Source organism: Nematostella vectensis, chromosome 9, assembly GCF_932526225.1.
Source record: "Nematostella vectensis chromosome 9, jaNemVect1.1, whole genome shotgun sequence".
NCBI lineage: Eukaryota > Metazoa > Cnidaria > Anthozoa > Actiniaria > Edwardsiidae > Nematostella > Nematostella vectensis.
In genome coordinates, this window is record NC_064042.1 from 3616063 (window position 1) to 3642991 (window position 26929).

Sequence of the window (26929 nt, forward strand, 5' to 3'; positions counted from 1 at the left end):
AAAAGAGAGAGAGAGAGAGAGGGGGGGGGAGAGGGGGGGGGGGGCTGGGGGGAAGTGGACGAACCAAAGAGACACCAAACATCAAATTGTTCTCCCTAATGTAATCTAATAGGGGACTTCTGCTAAGAGATCAAGTGACCTTTCTGGGTGGCAAATTCAAAACAAAAAAATCACAGAAATGACTGTGCCCGTCAGTAACACTACAAAACAACGAAAAAATATCTCTGGCTTTTTTTGTAAGTGCTGAATAAGTTGGTTGTTTTTTGTCGCTGTTATTTTGCTGCTAAAAGCCTGAGCATGTGCTAGTTTGCACCCAAACAGTCACATGATCTTTGAGCGCAAGTTCCGTATTGGTTGCATTCAAAGTACAACAATGGTAAAGCCAGGTGATTATTTTAATAATTTAATTTGTCCATCAGAAGAGATAACAACAAAGAATATATCCGGACAAACCTATTTACCATTCTTTATGTGCAAGAAAACCAATTAGCATTACTTTCTATTCTTTGGGAAAACAAATCATTACGATAATCAAAAAGGCTGGAAAATAGCACAGAGGTTCTATCAGCCTTCAGTGAGTGTAGTGAAGGTCAGACTATTATCAGGCTTTTGACTCATGCTTGGGGAGGAACTGTGAAAAAGTTCCTCTGTGAAACTACCAAAAGGGCACAGAAAGCTTTTTTGTCTGTGGACTTGAGGGTGCTGACTGACCCATTATTCCAGTTATTAAAGGGTCTTAAACAGCACAGGTATCTCTCTCAATAAATCAACCTGAGTGTTTGACTGCAATATAAAAAGGTGACTCCAAAATAAGTCTGGTCAAGCCGTGTAGTAATGATCATAAAGGTCTTTAGACTTTTTCATAGCCGCGATGGCTCTTTCTGCGCCCAATAATGTATGCAATTAGCACAATAAGGACGAGTCCTGCAAGGGCACAGCCAACAGCAATCGGCACAATGTTATCATCATCTGGCTTTTTGGAGGGGTTCTCATTCTCGCAGTCTTCATAATCTGAAAAAAAATGAAACAAGTTAAACTAAGGGTTATAAATCATAATCATTTTTTTATGAATAACAAAATGAGAAAATACAGCCACTTGGGCTTCAAATTCACAAAAATAATGTTTCCATGCAATCACAAAATTAAAGATTCGCGAAATGTACAGTACTGAGAAATTTTTTACGAAATTTAAGATGGGCAAAAATAAAGAGCAAGGTATACTATGTTTTAGACACATACAGTAACTCCTTATTTGAAATCCACTGAGAATTGTTTTGTTGCAATCAGTGACAGGTCCTTACTATTCACATAAAATGTTTTGATTGACTAGAGCAGACATGACTTTAGGTGGATGTGATAGGTTTTTGGCATTGCCAATCTGCTAAATAATCATCACCCAAATAAAATCAAACAATAAGTGGAGTCTGAAGGTTTCTATGCATACCAGTTCAATAATGAGACCATGTTATTATGGGAGGTTCCCAAAGTAGCAATCAAAGGAAGCAACATATTATTTTTTCTGTAGATCTTAAAGAAGGCCAATCACGCCGTCTTTTCATGCTCCCACTCAAAACTGAGTCACACAAGCATCCATTTCCATGGGCTAATTCAAACGTGTAACCAAGATGTTTTCAATCAAACATCGTCAATAATGTATCAGATTTGATTTGTAGATTGTTATTCAAAAGTTTCCTTGTGAATAAACTGCTGTATTTTCAATGATAAATAATAACAAAGGAGAGGTTGATTGACATTCTTTAACCTGCTTGTTTCACAAAGGGTTCCACTTGGGTTTTCAATGTAAGTACGCAAGACTTTTTATCATGACCTAACTCACCTCCAGAGAAGGTTTCGTTCTTAGACGGACTCTTGACAAAAGGCTCTACTTTCACATGGTCAAGCTGAACAGAAACAGTGTCTTCAATTTTATATGATCTCTTTCCAGCACAGTTGTAGTATTTGCCATATTTGGCATGGAATCCAGACATTCCTGTACCATTAGATGCAACTTTGATAATTTGTTCTGAAAAGGAAAAGGAGATACATTATATTTAAAAGGATGAGACAATTTGTCATATGATGTTCATATAAACTGCACAAAGGAAAATCGTAAGAAACAGGATATCATATGTGATATTGAAACATATTGAAAATTATTCTTCCCTCGATGAAATCATCAAATAATAAAAGATTTTCAAACACAGACAAGCTATATAGGTTATACAAATCCTCTTTTTTGCTGCTTATTACAGAAGCCAGAAAATTGCAATGCATTTATTAAAAAAAAAAAACTAAAAATAAGACTTCACATAAATAGAAAAGAGTTTACCTGTAGCATTCTCAAAATCCTTATTATTGATAGTGTTCACAACAAAGGCGATATGCTTGATGTTCCAATCTGTGTAGTTTACGCCATTACTGTCCTCCTTGCTTTCTGCTGCAGCAAATGTCAGGGCAAATGTGTAGAACTTCTCTTTCACCGGCCAGACAACTTCCAGTGTGGAAATGCCATTCTCCTCAGAACACTTACTGTTTGATGTGTCAACTAAGCTTTTGTTAAACGGCATAGAGACTGTAGATGACATCTAGAAGGAAGCAACACATTAATCAGGCAATAACCAATACAAATAAATGGTACTGTATATGACTCTGGGTGGAGGCCAAACATCTGAGTGGTTCCAAGTAAAAACTGGAGTCAAACAAGGCTGCATAATGTCAGGCTTTCTATTCCTTCTTGTCATCGATTGGATAATGCGTGAAACAACTAGCCAAGGCAACCCTGGAATTAGATGGAAAATCAACACCCAACTAGAAGACCTAGACTTTTCGGATGGCATTGCGCTCATTTCGACCAACCACAGCCATATACAAAAGACAGACAAATTATCTGAGACAGCCCAAAAAGTATGACTTAACATCAGCCAATCAAAAACCTGAGTACTGAAAGTAAACTGCAAGAACCCAGAGCCAATCAAGCTCCAGAATGGCCAAGACATTAAAGAAACCAATGACTTCACCTATCTTGGAGACTGCATAAGCACTGACGGAGGTGATGATAAAGACATCGATACCAGAATTAGCAAGACCAAAGCACCTTTCAGGAAACTGAAAAAGGTATGGGGCTCCAAACAATACAGCAAGACCACAAAGATCAAGCTATTTAACACCCTCGTGAAACCTGTCCTCTAATATGGAAGTGAAACATGGAAGACCAATGTTAAGGACTGCAAAAAGCTCGACTCATTCCAGTACCCGTGTCTAAAGAGAATTATGGGCATCTTCTGGTCGTACATAACATCAATAGAGGAGCTGAACCAAGAAACAGGATCTACATGGATGAGCTAAGAAGTGAGAAGAAGGAGATGGAAGTATCTCAGGCATGTACTCAGAATGCTGCGACAACACCATTGTGAAACTGCACTTACAAGGCAGCCCGAGGGAAAAAGAAAAGTAGGAAGACCTAAGACAACTTGGGGGCGGTCGGTGGAAAAGGAGAGAGCAGAGGCAGGATGGAACTCTTGGGAGGTGGCAAGGGTGGTAGCTCGAGATTGGCACAAATGGAGGAGAAGTATCAAGGTCTTATGCACAACTGAGCGCAAAGAGGATAGGTGAGGTGATATGACTAGAAAAACCACAACAATCAATATCTAAGGGTCATCCTTGATGTACTAACACAAGCCAAATAGAAGAGATGCACCAAAAATGCTTGTTTTAGAGGCCTGGGTGCTTTTTTTATAGTGGACAATAATTCAAAGAGAAACTCTTATTTAAATCAGGGCACTTATTACAAAATACAGACTTCATCAATAGATATACAGTATTTCTGCTATTACTTTATTTCAAGGATAGAACTATTACTCTCCTTTATATGCAAGGAGGCACACTCTGAATAGCCATGTCCAGAGTGACCTCACCATGTTTCCAGTAAATTCTGTTGTTTTTTTTTTTTGCTGCAATCTGTAGACCAGGTCCGCAAGCAGTATTTACAGGGCATAAAACTGTGATTTGTATGACCCTTTTAAATAATTGCCTTTGATCATGAAGATTAATTTATAAAAGATATTTATACCAGCACACAGCAATAGATGTTGAAGTACTTTAAGAGCACTACAAGGCATTCATACTTACCTCTTCTGTCTTATTGCCTGCCTTCTTCTTAAGATAAGTGACATTGAAGGTAGCACTTAGCTGCGCTAGAAGACAGAACATGCCTTGCTTATCCTTTACACTATAGTCTCCAAATGTCGGCTTAGGAGGGGTGGTTGGTGCTTTAGTTGTGGTAGCTGGTGGAGTTGTGGGTGCCACACTTGTTGAAGAAGGCATTACTGATGATGCCACTGATACAGAGATTGACGGACTGGAATGCATAGAAATGGTTGATGGTACAATTGTTACTGGTGTTGTCAAAAGGGCTGCTGTTGTTGGTGGTGCCAGGGATGCCATTGCAGAAGATGGGAAGGGAGTTGGAGTAATGACTGTTGTATTGGTGCCTAGAAACATAGAAAATGTTAAGTAATTACATGCTCATTCCCCATACATTTAAATGGTTGTTAAAAAGCAAGGTTGCACCATGCTGTACCGATACAAACGTCAGATGTCCCATTTAAAAAAAAATCGAAATAAGTATCATATTTCACAATCTCAATATTGTACCACCAAATGTACCAATAAACCCCCAAATGTATCTCGTTATTTTAATGTTCAATGCCAAAAGTAGAAATAGTACTTAATTGTCGAGAAAGGGATGGAGAGACAGCTTGTTTGCCTATTTTAATTTGACATTTTTTACTAAAAGATGAACTAGCGCTACTGAAGCATGAGATATTCTTCTAATGCAGAGAGAGTGTCATCATATTCGAAGAAAAACATTCACGCCTAACTAAAGATCAGAAACACATTGCTATCTAGAACAATTTGTACGCTTTCCGCACGGCTCATATCAAGTGAATAAACATTTTCAGAACGAACTGATTGAAGGCAAACTCGCGCATGGCGCAATGTACACGACGTAAAAATCTACGCTTCCACACAGAAATAAACCCTTTCTCGAATCAACTGTGATATAAATGATAAACTTACCATACGCCATTGCCAAACAGGCAAGAAGTAGTGCAATATTTAACATTTTGACGTCTTTTCCCGAGTTCAATGCAGCTTGGTGGGACCTTACGCAAGCAGGAAAGAGAGAATGAGAATCTAACTACCGTCATGTGACTACCACGGGGGCCATTGATGCGCATGCGTAATGTTTTAAAAACAAAAGCGCAACAGTACGGAACAGATATTTGCATAAGCCACTGTCCGGCGTCCTCGATTCTATGCGACGCCATTTTAAGTAATCGTTTCACACGGATAAGATAACTTATCAAGCCTTCTACCAAGCTCAATGATAATAAACCCAAGCCTGTACTTGAGCACAAACTTTGAAACATTTCAAAATTTAACGTAAGCAATTTTTCTAGCCGAATTCTTTCAAATTTTTTTCAGGAAACGCATTAAAAATATTGATATGGTGGAAAAGAGCTTCTGAGGAGAAATGCGACCGAACAGTGCATTTGTATGGTGGCCGATCGCTGCCTTTCGATTTCTTTATTTTCTTCGAGGAAAAATCACATTTTTTTCATTCAAAAGCAAAATAAATTGAAAAAACAAAAATAATTTAAAAGCGAAATCGATGTTAAATGCAAACTAAATTGTAAAACCAAAACAATTTCAAAGCGAAATCAAAGTTAAAACCAAAATGAATTGCTAAACAAAGTATTCTGAAAGCGAAATCAAATCTAAAAGCAAACTTATTGTAAACAAAAACAATTTGAAAGCGAAATCAAAATTAAAAACAAACTGATTGCAAAACGAAAACTATTTGAAAACGCAATCAATGTTAAAAGCAAAATGATTGTAAAATCTCGTCGGCCTATCACTGCCATAGTATCCCATGGTGCACATCGGCCCTAAGCATAATAAAAAGCGAGGAGTACAGACTATATTCTTCTAAACACTTATTCGAGAGACCCCTTTCTTAGAGATCTGTCCTATTGGGCCTTGTTTTTGTCCCTAGAGAAACATTGCAAGGGAGCACGACAACGAAAACAAAAGGAACAATTGGCAAGTGTCGGTTGAAGACCGCCCGAACATATCGGATAGGCAAGTACCGACGAAGGTGCACGAAGTGCACCACGAACCTCGGAGAGGCGCAACCCAAACTCCTCGGGAAGCATCCAGGCGTTATACAAACAAGGACCCTGTTGACAGACATAATCCACTTCATAATCCGAGCCCCGCGCCCCCAACAGCGCAAGTCAGCTAACTTCCCTTACAAAACAAACACACGTTAGCGGTTTTCGTTGTCATTTTCATTGCCTCGCGCCCCCAACAGCGCAAGTCAGCTAACTTCCCTTAAAAAACAAACACACGTGAGGGGTTTTCGTGGTCATTTTTATTGCCTCGCGAGCCCAACAGCTGAACAGCGCAAAGCGCCGATTTGATCCTAAGCCCATCGTACTTACAGTATGGCCGGCTGGAAACAGTTCAAAAAGAATGTCAAAGAGAAACGGATTGGAGAGAATTCAAATAATGTGGTAAAGCAAGGTCGTTTGACAGTGCAGAGGCTAAGCGCAGAAGTCACGGGGAAGGCGCAGAAGTATTCACGGATGGTACCTCGTGAGTTCGTCCCGTACGAATTCGACTAACTCACCTTCGCCGGAATAAAAGAGGCATGCCGATCTCATTTTCGAGATCGGATAGGAAATAATGTCTGCGATATTCTGGCCGGCGAGCAAGGTCCATCATGTAAGACCCTCGACCAGATCCCCGACCTCAAACTGATCCACGTCAGATTTATCGAATCTGAAGCCGAGGGGGACGATGAGACTGAAGCGGAGGGTGCTGAGACGAGAAAGAGAAAAGCCGCCGCCTCCGGGATTGCACCAAACTCAAGCTCCGTTAGACCGTTAACTCTTCAAGGAACGCCAATGCAAGCGTGAAGAAATACCCCAAAAGTTTGTCTATTATTGAAATGATGCGTTTGGGGACAGCCATCCATGACAAACTAGAACAAATACATGAATTTGATATCAACGAAATGAAATGGTACAGTCGTCCACGGGGAGGTGGACTTCAGTATCGAAAAGGAGCCGTTTGCGAGTGGCGGCAGTTTCGGCTTGCCTTTAAAGCCAAGTCCCACGACAAAGGCTACGCTGGAAAGACGTTGTCAAAAAGTTTCTCTCTAAAACCTTGGAGGACGTACAAAAGTTGAATCTGACAGCTGAACAGCACACGCGGCAAGTTGTGCAAATTCACATGCTTGCTAAAAAACATCGCTGAAAAGCTGCGCGATGAATAGTCAAGGGAGACCGCCTTGAGGAGTATGGCAAGACTTTGTCTTACAATACTGTATACATGGGCGGATGACAAATGAGCTTGGACAGCACAAGTGGGTAACAATAGAGGAGTATGTGAAAGGAGACTTTGTCAAGTACATTACCAATGACGGAACGAGCTGCGATTCAGAGGATGGATACATGGAGATTGAGCAGAAGTGTGTAAGCCTGACCCACTTTTCTATTGAACATTCTCTGGGATTGCTATTGATAGTAGACCTGCAGGGGAGTGGTCACACGCTGTATGACCCAGAGATTGCCTCACGAGATCACACAAAAGACGGAAAATTTTTGTTTGCCGCTGGAAATCTATCTCAGACTGCCATGGATAACTTCCTGGCTCAGCATCGAGAGTTTAACATGTACTGCAAGTTACTCGAGCTAAAACTTGAGAAAGGAAAAAGACTAAGACAATCAATAATACCGAGAGTAAAACATTCATAATTGATTTTTGCACAATTGTACAAAATGATTGTAACATGTTTTGCAAGTTAATCGTGCTTAATAAATTTAATTTGAGAAAGGAAAAAGACCAAGACAAACATAATAATTCCAAGAGTAAGCATTCATAATTGATTTTTGCGCTTGGTAGTAATATTAATCGTTACAAAAGATGACAATGTTAAATATTTTATACTGTGTATTTGTATAACAAATTAAAAATCGATGCGTTGAAATATATGCATTATTTGTTCGAATTAAATCTTGAATCGATGATAAGGATATAGAACAAATATAGGATAGAGTTGTAAAGGCTTGTCATTTCGATTCGAGGAAAACGCTAAAAAAATCTCCCACCCACACCCTACTAAAACGGATGAAGATAAAGCTGAAGTGTAGTGACTCCTCATCATTTTGATTGGCATATATTTTATTTAAATGTTGAAGTTTTGTTTTAGGAAAAGATATGCTTCCTTGCAATCCTTTGCCTTTATATCATCAACATCTGGGATAAGGCTCTCACACTTGTGCCTAAATTCTGACTTTTCAGCAGCTTCTTGAAGTTGCTCCTCTGATATCATGAACCCTGTAGAATTTATCAATATATAATTACAGTCATTCCCAAAACGATAAATAAAGAAAAAGAAAATAAACAAAAAAGAAAAAGAAAATAAACAAAAAAGAAAAAGAAAATAAACAAAAAAGATTACCGCACTGTTAAAGCCCATACTCCTCTGGAAAACTGTATATGTGATTGGGAACACCAGCAGGCAACGCTGTTTCTTTTTGGTGTCTTATCCTATGGCTTTTCCAGATACTGTCTTTAAAGACATCAACTTCTTTTTGGAGATTAGGTATCATTATGTATGAAAGAAGCATTCTGCAATAAATCAATAATAAAATGTGTGAGTAAAGAAATTTAACAAAAGATACGTTTGGGGGAGGAGCAAATACAATTCTTTTATTATATTTACTGTCTTTTTTTACTGGAAATACCAAAGGTTGGAGAGGTCAAATCTCAACCATTTTTTTTTTTGGGTGACTTTTGAAATCGCAAAATAACAGCCTATGCTGACTGGGGTAAAAGAAGTTCATACGAGGGTATCAGTCTTCTGTCCTTGGAAGAAACATTCTGGAAAAAGATCCAATAGACAACTACATAATATCAACTAAAAGAAGTAAAAGAAGTTCATACAGTGGTATCAGTCTTCTGTCCTTGGAAGAAATCATTCTGGGAAAAGATCCAATAGACAACTACATAATATCAACTAAAAGAAGTAAAAGAAGTTCATACAGTGGTATCAGTCTTCTGTCCTTGGAAGAAATCATTCTGGGAAAAGATCCAATAGACAACTACATAATATCAACTACTTGACTGTATGGACTGTAAATACTTGGAAGGATAACTTATGATTGCCCCGTAATTAATTAACCTTCATGTCAACTACCACTAGCTTGTCTTTATTCATGCGTTGATTGACATTAATGAATTGGTTACACTGTACCTATCAGTATCATTATGCCGATCATAGTATCTTTGTTCCTTCAGCCAGCTTAGGTGTTCCTTGAAATATTTTTCTAGAAGCTCATGGAGCTCTCTCCACCATCTTTCAATCTATAGTATATTAAGGGAATAAAATCATATTCGCTTCCAAAGCTTTACCAATTGCAAATAATATCGCCCTCAATTAGCAAAACCTTAAAAACAAATTATATGTCCTGTGGGAAAGATTATGCCTTATGTAGATCAAAATAACGTAAATAAATGAAATCAGAATATGTTACCTGATTGGATGTTGATGGACCATAGATGACAGAGTCAATGGGATCGTCAAGATGATGGTGCCTGAGAAAGGCAAGCGTGGTAGCCATGATTCCCGTTTCAGTACCTTTCGTCCATGCGCAAATAAGCTGGGATACACATGGTTTCGTAAATATGTTCTAAATACCACCTTCCGACAATGGCTGGATCGGAATTTGTCACCCAAACACGTATCCAAAGCAGTTTTCTGCTACATGTATCTATGCACCCATAAACAGCCAGGGGAAAGGTGCTGTTTTGATAACCCATGATTTTATCAAGGCCATCAACAGAGTTCACGAAATCGGTACCCTTGGTGGTGAATACCCCTTTGGCTTTTTTCTTCTTCTGAACAACGGAACGATTTCTGGGTCTAACTCAAACATTACGTCATGTACTAAATCCCTCGGGACGTTTAAATCATGCTGCTGTCTTATCTTCTTATGCATGGCCTGATAACCAAGCAGTTTCCCTGGTCCGTCCAGTTCTTCTTTTACTGCATCCTTTACTTCTTCAAGAGTCACGGTAGTGTCGGTATAATAAATACTGAAGGATCCAGGGAGCGAATACTTCATGTGTAATGAGGATAATCCCTCTGCATATAACTCAATATCTCGTTTCTGTTCAAAATTTGATTAACATATTTCTTTAGATCATCTTTGAGGTTTGTTTCTTCCTTCCACGAATCGTTACGAAAGTATCCTACACTGGACGCCATTGTTTAGAGACTTCGCCTATCCGATATCATCGGGCGGTCTTCAACCGACACTTGCCGATTGTGCCTGTTGACAGACACAATCCACTTCATCATCCGAGCCCCGCGCCCCCAACAGCGCAAGTCAGCTAACTTCCCTTACAAAACAAACACACGTGAGGGGTTTTCGTTGTCGTGCTTCTTTGCAATGTTTCTCTAGGGACAAAAACGAGGCCCAATAGGATAGATCTCTAAGAAAGGGGTCTCTCGAATAAGTGTTTAGAAGAATAAAGTCTGTACTCCTCGCTTTTTATTATGCTTGGGGCCGATGTGCACCATGGGATACTATGGCAGGGACAGGCCGACGAGATTGCTTTTAACATTGATTGTGCTTTCAAATTGTTTTTGTTTTACAATCTAGTTTGCTTTTAATTTTGATTTCGCTTTCAAATTGTTTTTGTTTACAATTTAGTTTGCATTTAACATCGATTTCGCTTTTAAATTATTTTTGTTTTTCAATTTATTTTGCTTTTGAATGAAAAAAATGTGATTTTTCCTCCATGAAAATAAAGAAATCGAGCGGCAGCGATCGGCCACCATACATTTGGGGGTTTGAATTAGAAAGCTGTTTTACTCAAAGTTTCTAAGTTGATTGCCAAACTTCGTAAATCATTCACATTAACATGATCATTTCTTAGAAATCTTGTAGATCGGACGTATTTGGTTCTTTCCTTCACTAAAATTTATTGCATTATTGTTCACAACAATTTCAATGGCGCATTACGCCTTTCTGGTCGTTTAAAGCTTCTATTTAAAATTATAAAATTACCATAGTAAAGCTGGCAGGCAACTCAACAGGCAACTCGGTGAAGTTAGCAGGCAACTCAAATGTGATGATTTGTGTAATATCTCAGCAGGTATATGGCCGATTGTCACGAAATTTTGACACGATTGTACAAAAAGTACAACAAACATATTTATGCATGTATGATATCAAATATTATTAATCACGTGACTGTGTGACGTTGAACGTTCCAGCAGGCAAGTCGTTACATTACAATTGTCGCAATATCTACGTCCCATTTTCACCGATAGTCATCAAACTTTAACCTTAGTGTACAAATGTAATAACGAAGACAACGCCGTATTAGTTATTCTCATGACGTCATCAATCACGTGACCGTGGGAAAAAACATTTTCTCGAGTTCCTATTGAGAAAACATTACGAAACTTTCGAAATATACAAATAGCACATGGGATTTTACAATAATGAACTTTTAAAATATGACGTCATCAATCACGTGACCGTGGAAAAAAGTCGATATCTAGGGTTCTGACTGAAATAACAGTGCGAAACTTTCGAAATACGAAAAATTATGTATGTCGTTATTAAAGCCTCACTTTTTTTAAATGTTTTCGTGATTTACTTTTATAAAAACATATAGCAGGCAACTTGACAGTACAACAGGTAACTCGTGATGCACTGGGAATATCGTATTCGTCGTTATTAAAGCTTCACTTTTTTGGCATTTGTAAGTGATTAACTCGAATAGAACTGGAAATATAGTATTCGTTGTTGTTAAATGTTCACTTTTGGCACTTGCACGTGATTTATACATCTTAACCTGCACTGTAATTCCTACCGTTTCTCTGCCGTATCTACGCTTATTATTTTCGCTCGATATGGGCCATCGCTTAAGCTCATCGATTATCAGACACTAACCTAGAGCGCGAATCCTAACAAACTCTCTCTCTACACGACACAATAGAAAAACCCATACTCAAGGAGCCAACTGTCCAATACTTATATAACCACTATCTATCTTCTATTTGCCATCATTGCTTTGACCCCTATTTGCACGCTTTCAGATATTATTCCTCACCGGTCTTGTTATTGACTTGATTTTTCACAAGCTCACATTACACTCACAGGAAATTATCAACAGGTAATTATCACCCTCGTTCCAAGGTCAAATACACTGTTCTGCCCTAACATCTCACTCCAAGCCCGTTTTCTACATTTCATTTATAGCCACAACTCTTAACTAACATCCCCAATGCAATACACCATATATAATAGCCATAATTGCACACTTTAACCCACGCACTAACGTCTATTACCATACATTTTATAACCGCACACAGCCGCCTCGGTACGAATACCAGATTTAAATGTTCACGTTTTGGCATTTGTACGTAATTTACTCGAACAAAAACATATAACAGGCAACTCGACAGTACAGCAGGTAACTCGTTATACACTGGGAATATTGTATTCGTTGTTGTTACAGCTTCACTTTTTGGCATTTGTACGTGTTTATATTTATTAAAAACATATAGCAGGCAACTCAATAGTACAGCAGCTAACTCGTTATATACTGTGAATATCGTATTCGTGGTTGTTAAATGTTCACTTTTTGACATTTATACGTGATTTACTTTAATAAAAACATATAGCAGGCAACTCGAAAGTACAGCAGGTAACTCGTTATGCGCTGGGAATATCGTATTCGTCTACATTCAAGCTTCACTTTTTTGGAATTTGTACGTGATTTACTTTAATAAAAACATATAGCAGGCAACTCGACAGTACAGCAGGTAACTCGTTATGCGCTGGGAATATCGTATTCGTCGTTGTTAAATGTTCACTTTTTGGTATTTATACGTGATTTACTTTAATAAAAACATATAGCAGGCAACTCGATAGTACAGCAGGTAACTCGTTATGCACTGGGAATATCGTATTCGTCGTTGTTTAATGCCCTTTTTTGGTATTTGTACGTGATTTACTTTAATAAAAACATATAGCAGGCAACTCGACAGTACAGCAGGTAACTCGTTATGCACTGGGAATATTGTATTCTTCATTGTTAAATGTTCAGTTTTTGGTATTTGTGCGTGATTTACTTTAATAAAAACATATAGCAGGCAACTCGACAGTACAGCAGTAAACTCGTTATGCACAGGGAATATCGTATTCGTCGTTGTTAAATGTTCACTTTTTGGTACTTATACGTGATTTACTTTAATAAAAAAACATATAGCAGGCACCTCGAAAGTACTGCAGGTAACTCGTTATGCGCTGGGAATATCGTATAAAAACATATAGCAGGCAACTCGACAGTACAGCAGGTAACTCGTTATGAACTGGGAATATTGTATTCGTCGTTATTAAAGCTTCGCTTTTTAGGCATTTGTAAGTGATTTACTCTGATAAAAACATATAGCAGGCAACTCGACACTTCAGCAGGTAACTCGTTATGCACTGGGAATATCGTATTCGCCGTTGTTAAATGTTCACTTTTTGGTATTTATACGTGATTTACTTTAATAAAAACATATAGCAGGCAACTCGATAGTACAGCAGGTAACTCGTTATGCACTGGGAATATCGCATTCGTCGTTATTGAAGCTTCACTTTTTCGTGTTTATACATGATTTACTTTATTAAAAACATTTAGCAGGCAACTCGACAGTACAGCAGATACCTCGTTTTGCACTGGGAATATCTTATTCGTCGTCATTCAAGCTTTAGTTTTTTGGAATTTGTACGTGATTTACTTTAATAAAAACATATAGCAGGCAACTCAACAGTACAGCAGGTAACTCGTTATGCACTTGGAATATTGTATTCTCCGTTGTTTAAGCTTCACTTTTTTGGAATTTGTACGTGATTTACTTTAATAAAAACATATAGCAGGCAACTCGACAGTACAGCAGGTAACTCGATATGCGCTGGGAATATCGTATAAAAACATATAGCAGGCAACTCGACAGTACAGCAGGTAACTCGTTATGAACTTGGAATATTGTATTCTCCGTTGTTTAAACTTCACTTTTTAGGCATTTGTAAGTGATTTACTCTGATAAAAACATATAGCAGGCAACTAGACACTACAGCAGGTAACTCGTTATGCACTGGGAATATCGTATTCGCCGTTGTTAAATGTTCACTTTTTGGTATTTATACGTGATTTACTTTAATAAAAACATATAGCAGGCAACTCGATAGTACAGCAGGTTACTCGTTATGCACTGGGAATATCGCATTCGTCGTTATTGAAGCTTCACTTTTTCGTGTTTATACATGATTTACTTTATTAAAAACATTTAGCAGGCAACTCGACAGTACAGCAGATACCTCGTTTTGCACTGGGAATATCTTATTCGTCGTCATTCAAGCTTCACTTTTTTGGAATTTGTACGTGATTTACTTTAATAAAAAAAATATAGCAGGCAGCTCAACAGTACAGCAGGTAACTCGTTATGCACTTGGAATATTGTATTCTCCGTTGTTTAAGCTTCACTTTTTTGGAATTTGTACGTGATTTACTTTAATAAAAACATATAGCAGGCAACTCGACAGTACAGCAGGTAACTCGATATGCGCTGGGAATATCGTATAAAAACATATAGCAGGCAACTCGACAGTACAGCAGGTAACTCGTTATGAACTGGGAATATCGTATTCGTCGTCATTCAAACTTCACTTTTTTGGAATTTGTACGTGATTTACTTTAATAAAAACATATAGCAGGCAACTCGACAGTACAGCAGGTAACTCGTTATGCGCTGGGAATATCGTATTCGTCGTTATTAAATGTTCACTTTTTGGTATATGTACGTGATTTACTTTAATAAAAACATATAGCAGGCAACTCGACAGTACAGCAGGTAACTCGTTATGCACTGGGAATATTGTATTCTTCATTGTTAAATGTTCACTTTGTAGTATTTGTAAGTGATTTTCTCTAATACAGAAGGCCGTAGCAAGAGGTGGGTCACTTGGGGCAAGTGACCCCCCTAATATTTTCAAAAATTATAAGGAAATAATCAGGAGGGGCGTGGCTGTGTCCCCAAATATTTTCCTAATGTTTCTGTATTGAGCCCCCCCCCCCAATTTTTATGAATATTGTATTATTTGTCTTTGCTATAGCTTTCTTTCTATTGTATTTGCACAATTTTAACATTAGAAGATATAGCGGACATACTACAGTGTTGCTGTATTATATCTACTTTCCAACATGATTAGGGGGTTTGGTATTCTCTTCATACTGGTGTTTTAAAATTTCAAAATATGTTTGCGTCATGGAGTACTTGAGTAGTAATATAGTATATGTTTTTATCAGAGTGTATCACCTACAAATGCCAATAAAGTGAACATTTCATAACACTGAATGCAATATTCAAAGTGCATAACGAGTTACTTGCTGTACTGTCGAGTTGCCTGCTATATGTTTTTATCAGAGTAAATCACTTACAAATGCCTAAAAAGTGAAACTTAAACAACGGAGAATACAATATTCCCAGTGCATAACGAGTTACCTGCCGTACTGTCGAGTTGCCTGCTATGTGTTTTTAATAAAGCAAATCATGTACAAACACGAAAAAATGAAGCTTGAATAACGACGAATACGATATTCCCAGTGCATAACGAGGTACCTGCTGTACTGTCGAGTTGCCTGCTATATGTTTTTATTAAAGTAAATCACGTACAAATACCAAAAAAGGGCATTAAACAACGACGAATGCGATATTCCCAGTGCATAACGAGTTACCTGCTGTACTGTCGAGTTGCCTGCTATATGTTTTTATTAAAGTAAATCACGTACATATACCAAAAAGTGAACATTTAATAACGACGAATACGATATTCCCAGCGCATAACGAGTTACCTGCTGTACTGTCGAGTTGCCTGCTATATGTTTTTATTAAAGTAAATCACGTACAAATTCCAAAAAAGTGAAGTTTGAATGACGACGAATACGATATTCCCAGTGCATAAAGGAGGTACCTGCTGTACTGTCGAGTTGCCTGCTATATGTTTTTTAAAGTAAATCACGCACAATTACCAAAAAGTGAACATTTAACAACGACGAATACGATATTCCCAGCGCATAACGGGTTACCTGCTGTACTATCGAGTTGCCTGATATGTTTTTTTAAAGTAAAGCACGTATAAGTACCAAAAAGTGAACATTCAACAACGACGAATACGATATTCCAAGTGCATAACGAGTTACCTGCTGTGCTGTCGAGTTGCCTGCTATATGTTTTTATTAAAGTAAATCACTTACAAATACCAAAAAGTGGACAATAAACAACGACGAATGCGATATTCCCAGTGCATAACGAGTTACCTGTTGTACTGTCGAGTTGCCTGCTGTATGTCTTTATAACAGTAAATCACGTACATATACCAAAAAGTGAACATTTAACAACGATGAATACGATATTCAAAGTGCATAACGAGTTACCTGCTGTACTGTCGAGTTGCCTGCTATATGTTTTTATTAAAGTAAATCACGTACAAATACCAAAAAAGGGCATTAAACAACGACAAATACGATATTCCCAGTGCATAACGAGTTACCTGCTGTACTGTCGAGTTGCCTGCTGTATGTTTTTATTAAAGTACATCACGTACAAATACCAAAAGTGAACATATAACAACGATAAATACGATATTCCAAGTGCATAACGAGTTACCTGCTGTACTGTCGAGTTGCCTGCTATATTTTTTTATTAAAGTAAGTCACGTACAAATTCCAAAAAAAGTGAACATTTAACAACGACGAATACGATATTCCCAGTGCATAACGAGTTACCTGTGTACTGTCGAGTTGCCTGCTATATGTTTTTATTAAAGTAAATCATGTACAAATACCCAAAAGTGAACATTTAACAACGACGAATACGATATTCCCAGCGTATAACGAGTTATATGCTGTACTGTCGAGTTGCCTGCTATATGTTTTTATTAAAGTAAATCACGTACAAATTCCAAAAAAAGTGAAGCTTGAATAACGACGAATACGATATTCCCAGTTCATAACGAGGTACCTGCTGTACTGTCGAGTTGCCTGCTATATGTTTTTATTAAAGTAAATCACGTACAAATACCAAAAAGTGGACATTAAATAACGACAAATGCGATATTCAAATTGCATAACGAGTTACCTACTGTTTTGTCGAGTTGCCTGCTATATGTTTTTATCAGAGTGTATCACTTGCAAATACCAAAAAGTGGACATTAAACAACGACAAATACGATATTCCCAGTGCATAACGAGTTACCTGCTGCACTGTCGAGTTGCCTGCTATGTGTTTTTATTAAAGTAAATCATGTACAAATACCAAAAAGGGAACATATAACAACGATGAATACGATATTCCCAGCGCATAACGGGTTACCTGCTGTACTATCGAGTTGCCTGCTATATGTTTTTATTAAAGTAAAGCACTTATAAGTAGCAAAAAGTGAACATTCAACAACGACGAATACGATATTCCAAGTGCATAACGAGTTACCTGCTGTACTGTCGGGTTGCCTGCTATATGTTTTTATTAAAGTAAATCACTTACAAATATCAAAAAGTGGACATTCAACAACGACGAATGCGATATTCTCAGTGCATAACGAGTTACCTGCTGTACTGTTGAGTTGCCTGCTGTATGTTTTATTAAAGTAAATCACGTACAAATAACAAAAGGTGAACATTAATGAACGACGAATGCGATAATCCCAGTGCATAACGAGTTACCTGTTGTACTGTCGAGTTGCCTGCTGTATGTCTTTATAACAGTAAATCACGTACATATACCAAAAAGTGAACATTTAACAACGATGAATACGATATTCAAAGTGCATAACGAGTTACCTGCTGTACTGTCGAGTTGCCTGCTATATGTTTTTATTAAAGTAAATCACGTACAAATACCAAAAAGGGCATTAAACAACGACAAATACGATATTCCCAGTGCATAACGAGTTACCTGCTGTACTGTCGAGTTGCCTGCTGTATGTTTTTATTAGAGTACATCACGTATAAATACCAAAAGTGAACATATAACAACGATGAATACGATATTCCAAGTGCATAACGAGTTACCTGCTGTACTGTCGAGTTGCCTGCTATATTTTTTTATTAAAGTAAGTCACGTACAAATGCCAAAAAGGTGAAGCTTTATTAACGACGAATACGATATTCCCAGTGCATAACGAGTTACCTGCTGTACTATCGAGTTGCCTGCTGTATGTTTTTATTTAAGTAAATCACCTACAAATGCCAAAAAGTGAACATTTAACAACGATGAATACGATATTCAAATTTCATAACGAGTTATTATTATTAACGAGTATTGTTTTTATTAAAGTAAATCACGAAAAAATTCCAAAAAAGTGAGGCTTTAATAACGACATACATGATTTGTCGTATTTCGAAAGTTTCGTACTGTTATTTCACTCAGAACTCTAGATATCGACTTTTTTCCCACGGTCACGTGATTGATGACGTCATATTTTTAAAGTTCATAATTGCAAAATCCCATGTGCTATTTGTCATATTTCGAAAGTTTCGTAATGTTTTCTCAATAGAAACTCGAGAAAATATTTTTTTCCCACGGTCACGTGATTGATGACGTCATGAGAATAACTTATATGGCGTTGTCTTCGTTATTACATTTGTACATTTATGTTAAAGTTTGATGATTATCGGTGAAAATGGGACGTAGATATTGCGACAATTGTGATGTAACGACTTGCCTGCTGGAACGTTCAACGTCACACAGTCACGTGATTAATAATATTTGATATCATACATGCATGAATATGTTTGTTGTACTTTTTGTACAATCGTGTCAAAATTTCATGACAATCGGCCATATACCTGCCGAGATATTAAACAAATCATCACATTTGAGTTGCCTGCTAACTTCACCGAGTTGCCTGCTGAGTTGCCTGCCAGCTTCACTATGGTTATAAAATTAATTGTCATTGATGACCTCTTAGTTGGCTCACTGGGGTTTACCTTTGATCTAGCATACGGTTGATGTAACAAAGGCTGCTGATTTGCAACCATAGCTAAAAATGGGTCTTCTAACATTTTTTCACTAACCTTTTTGGAGCACTGCAACATGCACTGCGTGGTTTAAATTAGTTTTTAAACAAAAGGACTCTCGCGATTTTAACCGCTTTAACCTGACAAATTAGGGACTATGGGTCACATGACAGTTTGATGACTCTTGTCATAGAGAACCTATTTTGCAGGTTTTTTTTTGGTTAATATCAATCATTGGTCATACGTTTACATTTTGATTCGATTGAATCGCTTTGCTTAAAAGCTGGTAAAACAATTTTCATAAGTGAAACAGCCTACACTATCGTATAAATGGCATTTCACTTCTTCAGGTGGAGTACCAAAAGTAATGTTTCTAGCTTCAAAGAGGCTTAAGAGGTATCTTTCGATGATTTTCTATCCTCTCTCTCGGTGTCTTACCCCCATGGTAATGCTAAGAGGAAATTTACAATAAAAATCATGCTCGACTCATTAGCATAAAATCTCTAGGAGGTGAATAAAATTATATTTTGAGCCTTTTATTCGTTTTCATTTTCTAAATTGTATCTCATTCTAAAGAGTAATGTTCACGCATAATAACACAATTTTATTTAGTCCAAATAAACAAAATTTGGGAGGAAAAAGAAAAGTTTATTTTTTTTAACTCAGTTGCCATGCTGGAATGCACGGTCACTTGTTCATTTCATTCTTTTGCTATTTACGCACGCTTCTACGGCTAGAACAAAGATTTAGTCGAGACCGAGTGGATGACACACTTTTAAATTTATCCTCCTATTATGTAAACGCGTTAGGATCTTGAGCCCATCTCAGCCCATCTCTCATTGGTGCACCCACCATGAAGGATGCCGGCTGCTGTTTTTTTGTAGAAACCTACTTTATTATCTTTAAGACATTTGCCTATTCTCATGCCTCTCGGCCTTCAGCATCAATCATGGCCTTCGGGTAGTACTTGGTTGGTTTTACCTAAAGAAAAGTGAAAACAATTATAAGTATTTTTTCTTTCAAAACATCATTTTCATCATGCCATTTATAACCTTATTAACTTTTGACAAAAATAATAAATAAATAAACACAATAGATAGTATGCAAGATGCAGACAAAATAAGCCAAGCAAAAAGAATATAGGTAATAGGGGTTGCATTTTGTGTTTTTATTTTCGATAAGAAAATTCTCTTGTAACTGTAAAGTTAATATATAATAGTATATATAGTATATATAAGTTATTTCTAGTTATGATAATGTTGAAAAAGTTGCTGTACCTTCGAGACTAAATAAACAGAATATAAAGACAAGAAAGGTCTTCTTTAGCAATAAATGACAGGATGATATTTGTCAGCCTTTATTAAACATCTTAACGCAGTCAATAAAGTATAGAGAGAACGAAGAATATCAAAGGATGTTGTTATGCTCAAATTGTTTTATTTAGACCACGAATTCTCAAATCAAACTCTATAAACAAATGCATAAATCGAACAGTATTTCTGTCGTTAAATTCTTACTTACCGTGAGGAATATATGCCTGAATTTATAGAACGTGTAAGAATTTACGAATTTAACATTTTCATGGCGATTGCCAGTGGAATGAAAACCACTCAAGTGCACCCTAAAATTATAAGCCAATCGGAATTCAAGTAGATGGTATTTTAGCCAATCAAAATAGGGATAGATGACTTTGATATGACATCTTGACGTCAAACTGGTACGGTGTTTTAGCTTGAGCGATTGGTTTTGGAAAAAAAAAACAAGAGAACGAGCATTATAAAAGCACAACAATAAAAGAAAAATAACTGTGATATTCTCAATACAAACCGTCGTTCAAAACTCACCTTGGCAGTGGTTTTTGTCGCTTTCTGTTTGTCGCTTGTGTGGTTGTGTTCGCTTTTTGTTGTAAACTGTGAAATTGTCGACTTTTTGCTAGCAAGAAACTCGTCGACACAAGTGAATTATTTTTATAGCTGAAAACATACATCAATCTAAGGCCCTTTCTTCTCAGGATCTCCTTATAGATCTCCACAGATATAGACGTGAATGAATATTATTAGAATGGTAGTGTAGAGCCTCCAAGTCGTCCTCTTTTTGCTGCTGCAACCGACGGGATTCACGAACACTTGGGTAGATTTTACTATCGGCTCGTACTTCAGACAAAACGGTTCCTCAAAGATATCAGACCATTTGAATCCGCATATTTTCTCATTAAATGCTATTTTCAATCTGCCTTTTTTCGCTGTGAACATACGAACTTTGAAGGCGGTAAAAAAAATTAAAATACGTAAAAACGTAAGACCGAGGGGGCCTGGGAGTTGCACGATTGACTGGATGGATTGTGACACCACAGGGTACCCGTGCGATGACCACAAAACCAAGTCCCATAGCTATACCATATTTCTATACCTATGGAGCTCCGCGCGCGGCCTGCGGCCGCGCTGGCTTCGCTAAAAATTCTAAGCAACATATTATCCACACCGCCTCACGGTATAGGCGCGTACGGCTGAGCGCTTTTGGACAACATTTTTTGAAATTGTACTAAAAAAACACTTTTTCGTTATGAACACAGTTTTTGACAAAAAGTAACGAAAACGAATAAATAAATCAATCAATCAACGAGCATGACTTCCTTGGGGTCCGATGCCCGTGACCAAGGCACTGCTCCAAAATTTCCACAATAAGCTCCTTGGTCTCTTGCGCAGGATGCTAAATTCATGCTCACAGAACGTGAAAGAACGCGCGCCCAAGGCATGGAGTCACATTCCAAAGATGTCCAGAAGTTCGAACATTTTCAAAAGGAATTTACAAAAACGTAGGAAGAAACCACCGGACAGCCTCTATCTGCTGGTGTGCGTCGGACCTTGTGGTCTGCGTCGACAGTTGATTGATTAATAAAACCTTTAAAAGAAAAAGTCCACAACAACGCAGATTTATGTTTTATAGAACGATATTTCGGCAGGCCAATACCTGCCTTCTTCAGGTTATAAATGAGTTACAATGGTATGTTATAGCTAGTATATGTACAAAGTTCATTGATGATTAACTAACAAAAGGTAAAAATAGCGCTGGCACTCTTGAACCCGGTGGCCTCAACCGGCGTGAAGAAACCGTTTAGCTACTTAGTAATCCACACCACCCTATTTACCATCTTCCACAAGTCACTCAATTACTATTTTTACCTTTTGTTAGTTAATCATCAATGAACTTTGTACTTTGTCACTCAATTACTATTTTTACCTTTTGTTTTTTTCTTTTTCTTTTAAAGGTTTTATCAAAAGGAATGCCACGCACTTTGTACCAGCGCCTACCACCCTAGTCTGATTAGCAATTGCAAAAGGCTGAGGAAGATGAGGGGTATCATGCACACTTTGAGGGAAGGATGGAGCAAATGTAGGGAAGGGGAGCGCTTTGCAGCCGAACCCCCACCCTCCCCCATCCTTCTACGTCCCTAGCGTCGTTACTCTTTTTCCCCTCGATCTGTTACAGCGGTGTAGCCAGGATTTTTAATAGGAGGGGGCCCAAAAGGGATTTTTAAGGCATTTTCTCCTGTATTTTAGATAATGTCTCATACGTTTACTGTATTTTTGGATCCTAAAGGGGGGGGGGGGGGGGGCAGGCCCCCTAGGTCACCCCCCTGTGTTATATGGAACCTGCTACCCTCTGAGGTAGTGGGTGCTTCATCTCTTTTCAAAACGAGTGCCTTGCCAGCAATTCCATCCTTGTGAATCCCTGGATTTCTATGACATTTTAGACCTGTCGCCACCACCTAGACTTTAGCGCCAAGCTAGAATAGGTTTAATAAATTAAGAACAAGAGAAAAACGTGCAAAGGGTTACTACTCCTCTTTTATGAAATTCTTTTTATTTCTTCTTAGGGACCTTATGGAGAAAAATCTGCTAAATCTCATTCCCTTGTCACCCAGAAAAAAAACCAAAAAAACAATGGGCGACTTGAACTAAGAAGTTACGTGTGACTTTTTGAGTTGCAAATTCAACAATTGAAGTAAAAATAAGCAAATAGATGGCTGCAACCGTCATGGTAGAGATAGCCAAGAAAAAAGTAAAATCTCTCAATGAAAACAGGCCTTTTCTGACAAATAAACTTTATGGCTGATTCATTATCACTGGATAAGTTGCTTTTTGTTCTAGTTATTTTGCCAATAAAAGGCAGCACAAACGCAAATTTGCCACCAAAAAAGTCACATGATCTGTTAGTACAAGTTGCCGAATGTTAGCTATGGCAGAATGTATTTTCAAAAGTAAGTCCACATTTGTCCGTCATTGTATAGATCACATGTTCTCATATCCATGTTGTTTCCTGTGTTTTCCAACACAATAAGTAATGATGAGAATCAACACTAATCCAGCCAGAACACAGCCAACTACTAGAGGTACTACGTTGTCTGTTCCATCCTTCTGGTTATTCTTCTCTTCACAGTTGACAACTATTAGGGCAAGCAAAAAACAAAGATCAGGGGGCTTTGCTAAAAATATTATTTGCCTGTTATATTAAATACACCTCTGCCTATTAAGAAAATTAAGAATGCTGTGTAAAATACTGTAACAAGGTGCAAAAATGTACCATTATTGTTGAATAAAAGCTGAGATTCTTATATTTAATTTTTCATTTCCCAGAAAATAGGCGCTTACTGATGATGTGGCGATGTGATTATTTCAAAATCCATTAAATCTATAGATGAAAAGGCTTTTTCTCAATGTACAGGGAGCAAAAAACCTTGCAATACCACAAAAAAAGCTTAGTATATGATAATAAAATTTTGTGGTGGGTAGTACAGTTAATTTGTTACCCTTTAACAGTCCCCCTCTATATCAGAGTTTTGGAGTGCATTTAGGCAGTGAGGTGTTTATTCAAGGGAGGGGCTTATACATATTTTTACCTCTTAGCCAAAGGATATTCAGGGGAGGTGCTTTTTTATATTTTTTCACCTATGCAAGGCACTTATTGGGGGAGGTACTCATTTGGGGAGGCAATTATTAGATCAATTATGACCATTTGATATCTAACAATTAATGTGCTTATTCAGGGGAAGGGTGTGTTCATATTTTTTTCTCTAAAGCTTTTTCAGGGAGGTGCTTATTTATATTTTTTCACTTTTTTTTTTACTGTACCCAAAAGACTTACATTCCCCAAACTCATCAGAGAATGGCTGGACCTTGATACTCTTGAAGATCAGCAACACATCACTTCCAAGGTTGATTGAGTCTTCTTTCTCGCACAAGTAGCTATAGCCTTTTTTGACCAATATTGAACTGTCATTTGCCCTTGCCTCCACAACACCTTTTGACAAATAAAAACACTTGCCATGGAGTTGTGACCTTGAACCAGAGAATGAATATAATGTAGGCAGTTGACTATCAGTTTTGGCTTCCTAAAAATATTGGAGAAACTAAACCAATCCACAATAATCAATTAAAAAGACATAGACATTTTGTATAATTTAGTACATTGGGGGCTCAGAAAACATGATGAGGTGTGACTTTGGGAGGGTGGTTGGTAATGAGAAGGAAGTTATAATGCTGCCCTTAACCATCACTCACTATAAATACTGTAAAAGTGAATGTTTCACATAGATTTGAGACGTTTTTGGTTTAAAATAACCTTGCTCACCTGTAAAATTGGCAAGCAGGGGGTTCCCATTAGCAACAAACTCAACTTCACTCATTTTCCATATGTTACCATCTTGCTTGAATGTCAGGGTAAGATTGAGTGTAGATCTTGAGAGTGACCATGATAATGTGACTATGGACATAGCAGATTGGCTGCTGCAATTGCCACTAACTTTGGCATTACTAGGCAAATGATACCTCACAGATTCCTGTTTGGTAGACACAAGGAAAGCATACTTATTGCAGATTTTTTTCAATGGCTACTCTATTTGGTACATTTTCAAGTATGGGTCTAGTAAAGCACCACTTTCAGGTCCAGAAAGTCTTTGGGTTGGTGGAAGGGGGTTGATGAGGGGTATTCAATATACTAGGGCTATACTCGAGAATTTTTTAGGGGAACTTACAATGCTGGCTTTATAAGTAACTTTGATATCACAGTCCAGGTCGAGTAGCAGACAGGTGGTCCCATTATTGGAGAGAGTAAATTGTCCAAACTTTGGTAAGGGTGTGGCAGTCTGAAAGGGCACTGTAGATGGTTCTATGGTACTATTTGTAGTAGTGCTGCTATTTGGGCCCAGAGTGGAGGTTGAGGTTGATGTATTTGTTGTAGGTTGAAGGAGATCCCCAGATGTCAATACCAGAAAAACTGCAAGGAAAATATCATTGGTTTTACATGAGATAACACTGTTTTGGAAATGACCATTTGATATCTAACAATACAGTAACAAAAGTCAAAATTGCTTGAAAAAAATATCCATCAAGCAACCCTTGTACTTTGAAATGACCACAGAGTAACACTTCTCACTCATTGACATTAGCAACAGCATAGCTAGAATTTTCCCAGAGGAGTCACTTAGGCATATATACCATATGCAAAAATATTAAAGACTTATACACTCTTTAGGTCAGGTGTGTCAGGATTTGCTGAGGGTACGACATAGTATTTGCATAGGTGTGGAATGGAAAATGATAGCATTTGATGAGCTTTCAATAAGAAATGACCCACTTTTTGGTGGCAAAGAGGTTGAGAGAGGGGAGGAGGTGAGGGCATACACCTCAGCACATGCCCATTTGTGGTAGGAGGCTCAGCACCCCCTCTGACCACACCTAGCTCGGCATGTACTCTGTCACTAAGTGAAGGAAGGCTCCTCCTATTCCACTTCTTTCTAGGCGTCTAAACATGTCCTTGTTTATCATTAGATCTTGTTGACAAAGCTTCATCATGGCTAAAGCACAAGATCTCAACGAGGTTTACATTCTAATTGTATGCATTCGAATTAAAAAGTCGAAAATAGAACAATAAGTTTAGTAAATAATATTGAAGAGAGTCGAAGACAAAAAAAGTACATAAAATATATACCGTAATAAAGAAACAAAACATTAAATTTGAACATGTGCAAATAAAAATGAGTTGAACTGAACTGGACTGTTCTAAGAAATGGGTATAAGTAATTATTGATAGAGAAACTAACAAATCAATAAGTTGTTTTTCTCTTGCGAATCATGGTGCTAAATGGAAAAAGAACCTAAAACAAAATTAAAGTTTAGCAACTTGGAAGTGCTTGTAAAACATATACCGTGCTTAAAATAAAACATACTTAAAATTGTATAGGCAATTCGTGTTATACTTACCTGACAGCAAGCACACGAGCAAAATACTGCTCTGTGAGATCATTTTGTAGTGAGTTCTTCTGTGCGAAAGTCCTGTGTCCAACTGCAAATCATGCGTTCCGCATCGTTAAACTTTAACTCCAAAGCGTTGATTGACTCCCGCCAAAATATTGAATAGCTCCCAATCATGGTCCATTGAGTCAGTTGTTGACTGACGTTGATTGGTGTCGTATGATGACAATGTTGTCTTTGCACAAACCAAGAAAGGCTAGAGTAGAGGCGAAATTGAGAGGTGATCGATGGGACATTACGTCGGTTACCCTGGGTACCAGAGGCTCCGAGCTTCGCGGTACGCTGTGGTAAGAACAAAAAAATGAGCCATGCGAGTAGTATGCGGTATACGAATATGGCAGAAAAAGTCTAAAAAAATGAAAGAAAAAAAAGGAGAAAAATAAAATCCGATGTAGCCGGTGTAACGAACGTTCCAGCTTTGCTCGAACAACTTTTCACGCATACAGATTCCCGCGGGATTC

At 37.7% G+C, this 26929-nt stretch overlaps 3 protein-coding genes and 1 pseudogene across 3 annotated transcripts; 1 reads left to right on the forward strand and 3 right to left on the reverse strand.

The window, feature by feature from the left end:
* Positions 1–377: 377 nt before the first annotated feature.
* LOC5517260 (lysosome-associated membrane glycoprotein 1) lies at positions 378–5237 on the reverse strand. Its single transcript, XM_001637279.3, has 5 exons — positions 5080–5237; positions 4129–4490; positions 2330–2585; positions 1838–2023; positions 378–1011 (listed from the first exon to the last, which is right to left on the reverse strand). The coding sequence occupies exons 1-5, from the start codon at positions 5123–5125 to the stop codon at positions 851–853; spliced, it is 1011 nt and encodes a 336-aa protein (XP_001637329.3). The 5' UTR covers positions 5126–5237; the 3' UTR covers positions 378–850.
* A 2169-nt stretch (positions 5238–7406) lies between these two features.
* Positions 7407–7823, forward strand: LOC5517307 (myosin heavy chain kinase C). The gene has a single exon (XM_001637229.1). It carries the CDS (start codon positions 7407–7409, stop codon positions 7821–7823), a length of 417 nt encoding a protein of 138 aa, XP_001637279.1.
* Positions 7824–8229: 406 nt separating this feature from the next.
* LOC116618303 lies at positions 8230–10313 on the reverse strand (annotated as a pseudogene).
* A 12672-nt stretch (positions 10314–22985) lies between these two features.
* Positions 22986–26847, reverse strand: LOC116621546 (lysosome-associated membrane glycoprotein 1). Its single transcript, XM_048732746.1, has 5 exons — positions 26418–26847; positions 25190–25431; positions 24787–24994; positions 24301–24456; positions 22986–23602 (listed from the first exon to the last, which is right to left on the reverse strand). Exons 1-5 carry the CDS (start codon positions 26458–26460, stop codon positions 23448–23450), a joined length of 804 nt encoding a protein of 267 aa, XP_048588703.1. The 5' UTR covers positions 26461–26847; the 3' UTR covers positions 22986–23447.
* Between the last annotated feature and the right edge of the window lie 82 nt (positions 26848–26929).

Bases quoted from the DNA above. Each gene is read 5' to 3' on its own strand.
- LOC116621546 (XM_048732746.1), bottom strand. From the start codon at position 26,460: ATGATCTCACAGAGCAGTATTTTGCTCGTGTGCTTGCTGTCAG. The intron at 25,432-26,417 runs GTAAGTATAACA...TTTTCCTTGCAG, and splicing joins GCTCGTGTGCTTGCTGTCAG to TTTTTCTGGTATTGACATCT. The intron at 24,995-25,189 runs GTAAGTTCCCCT...TCTACCAAACAG, and splicing joins TTACTTATAAAGCCAGCATT to GAATCTGTGAGGTATCATTT.
- LOC5517307 (XM_001637229.1), top strand. From the start codon at position 7,407: ATGACAAATGAGCTTGGACAGCACAAGTGGGTAACAATAGAGGAGTAT.
- LOC5517260 (XM_001637279.3), bottom strand. From the start codon at position 5,125: ATGTTAAATATTGCACTACTTCTTGCCTGTTTGGCAATGGCGTATG. The intron at 4,491-5,079 runs GTAAGTTTATCA...CTATGTTTCTAG, and splicing joins CTGTTTGGCAATGGCGTATG to GCACCAATACAACAGTCATT. The intron at 1,012-1,837 runs GTGAGTTAGGTC...ATTTTTTTTCAG, and splicing joins GAACGAAACCTTCTCTGGAG to ATTATGAAGACTGCGAGAAT.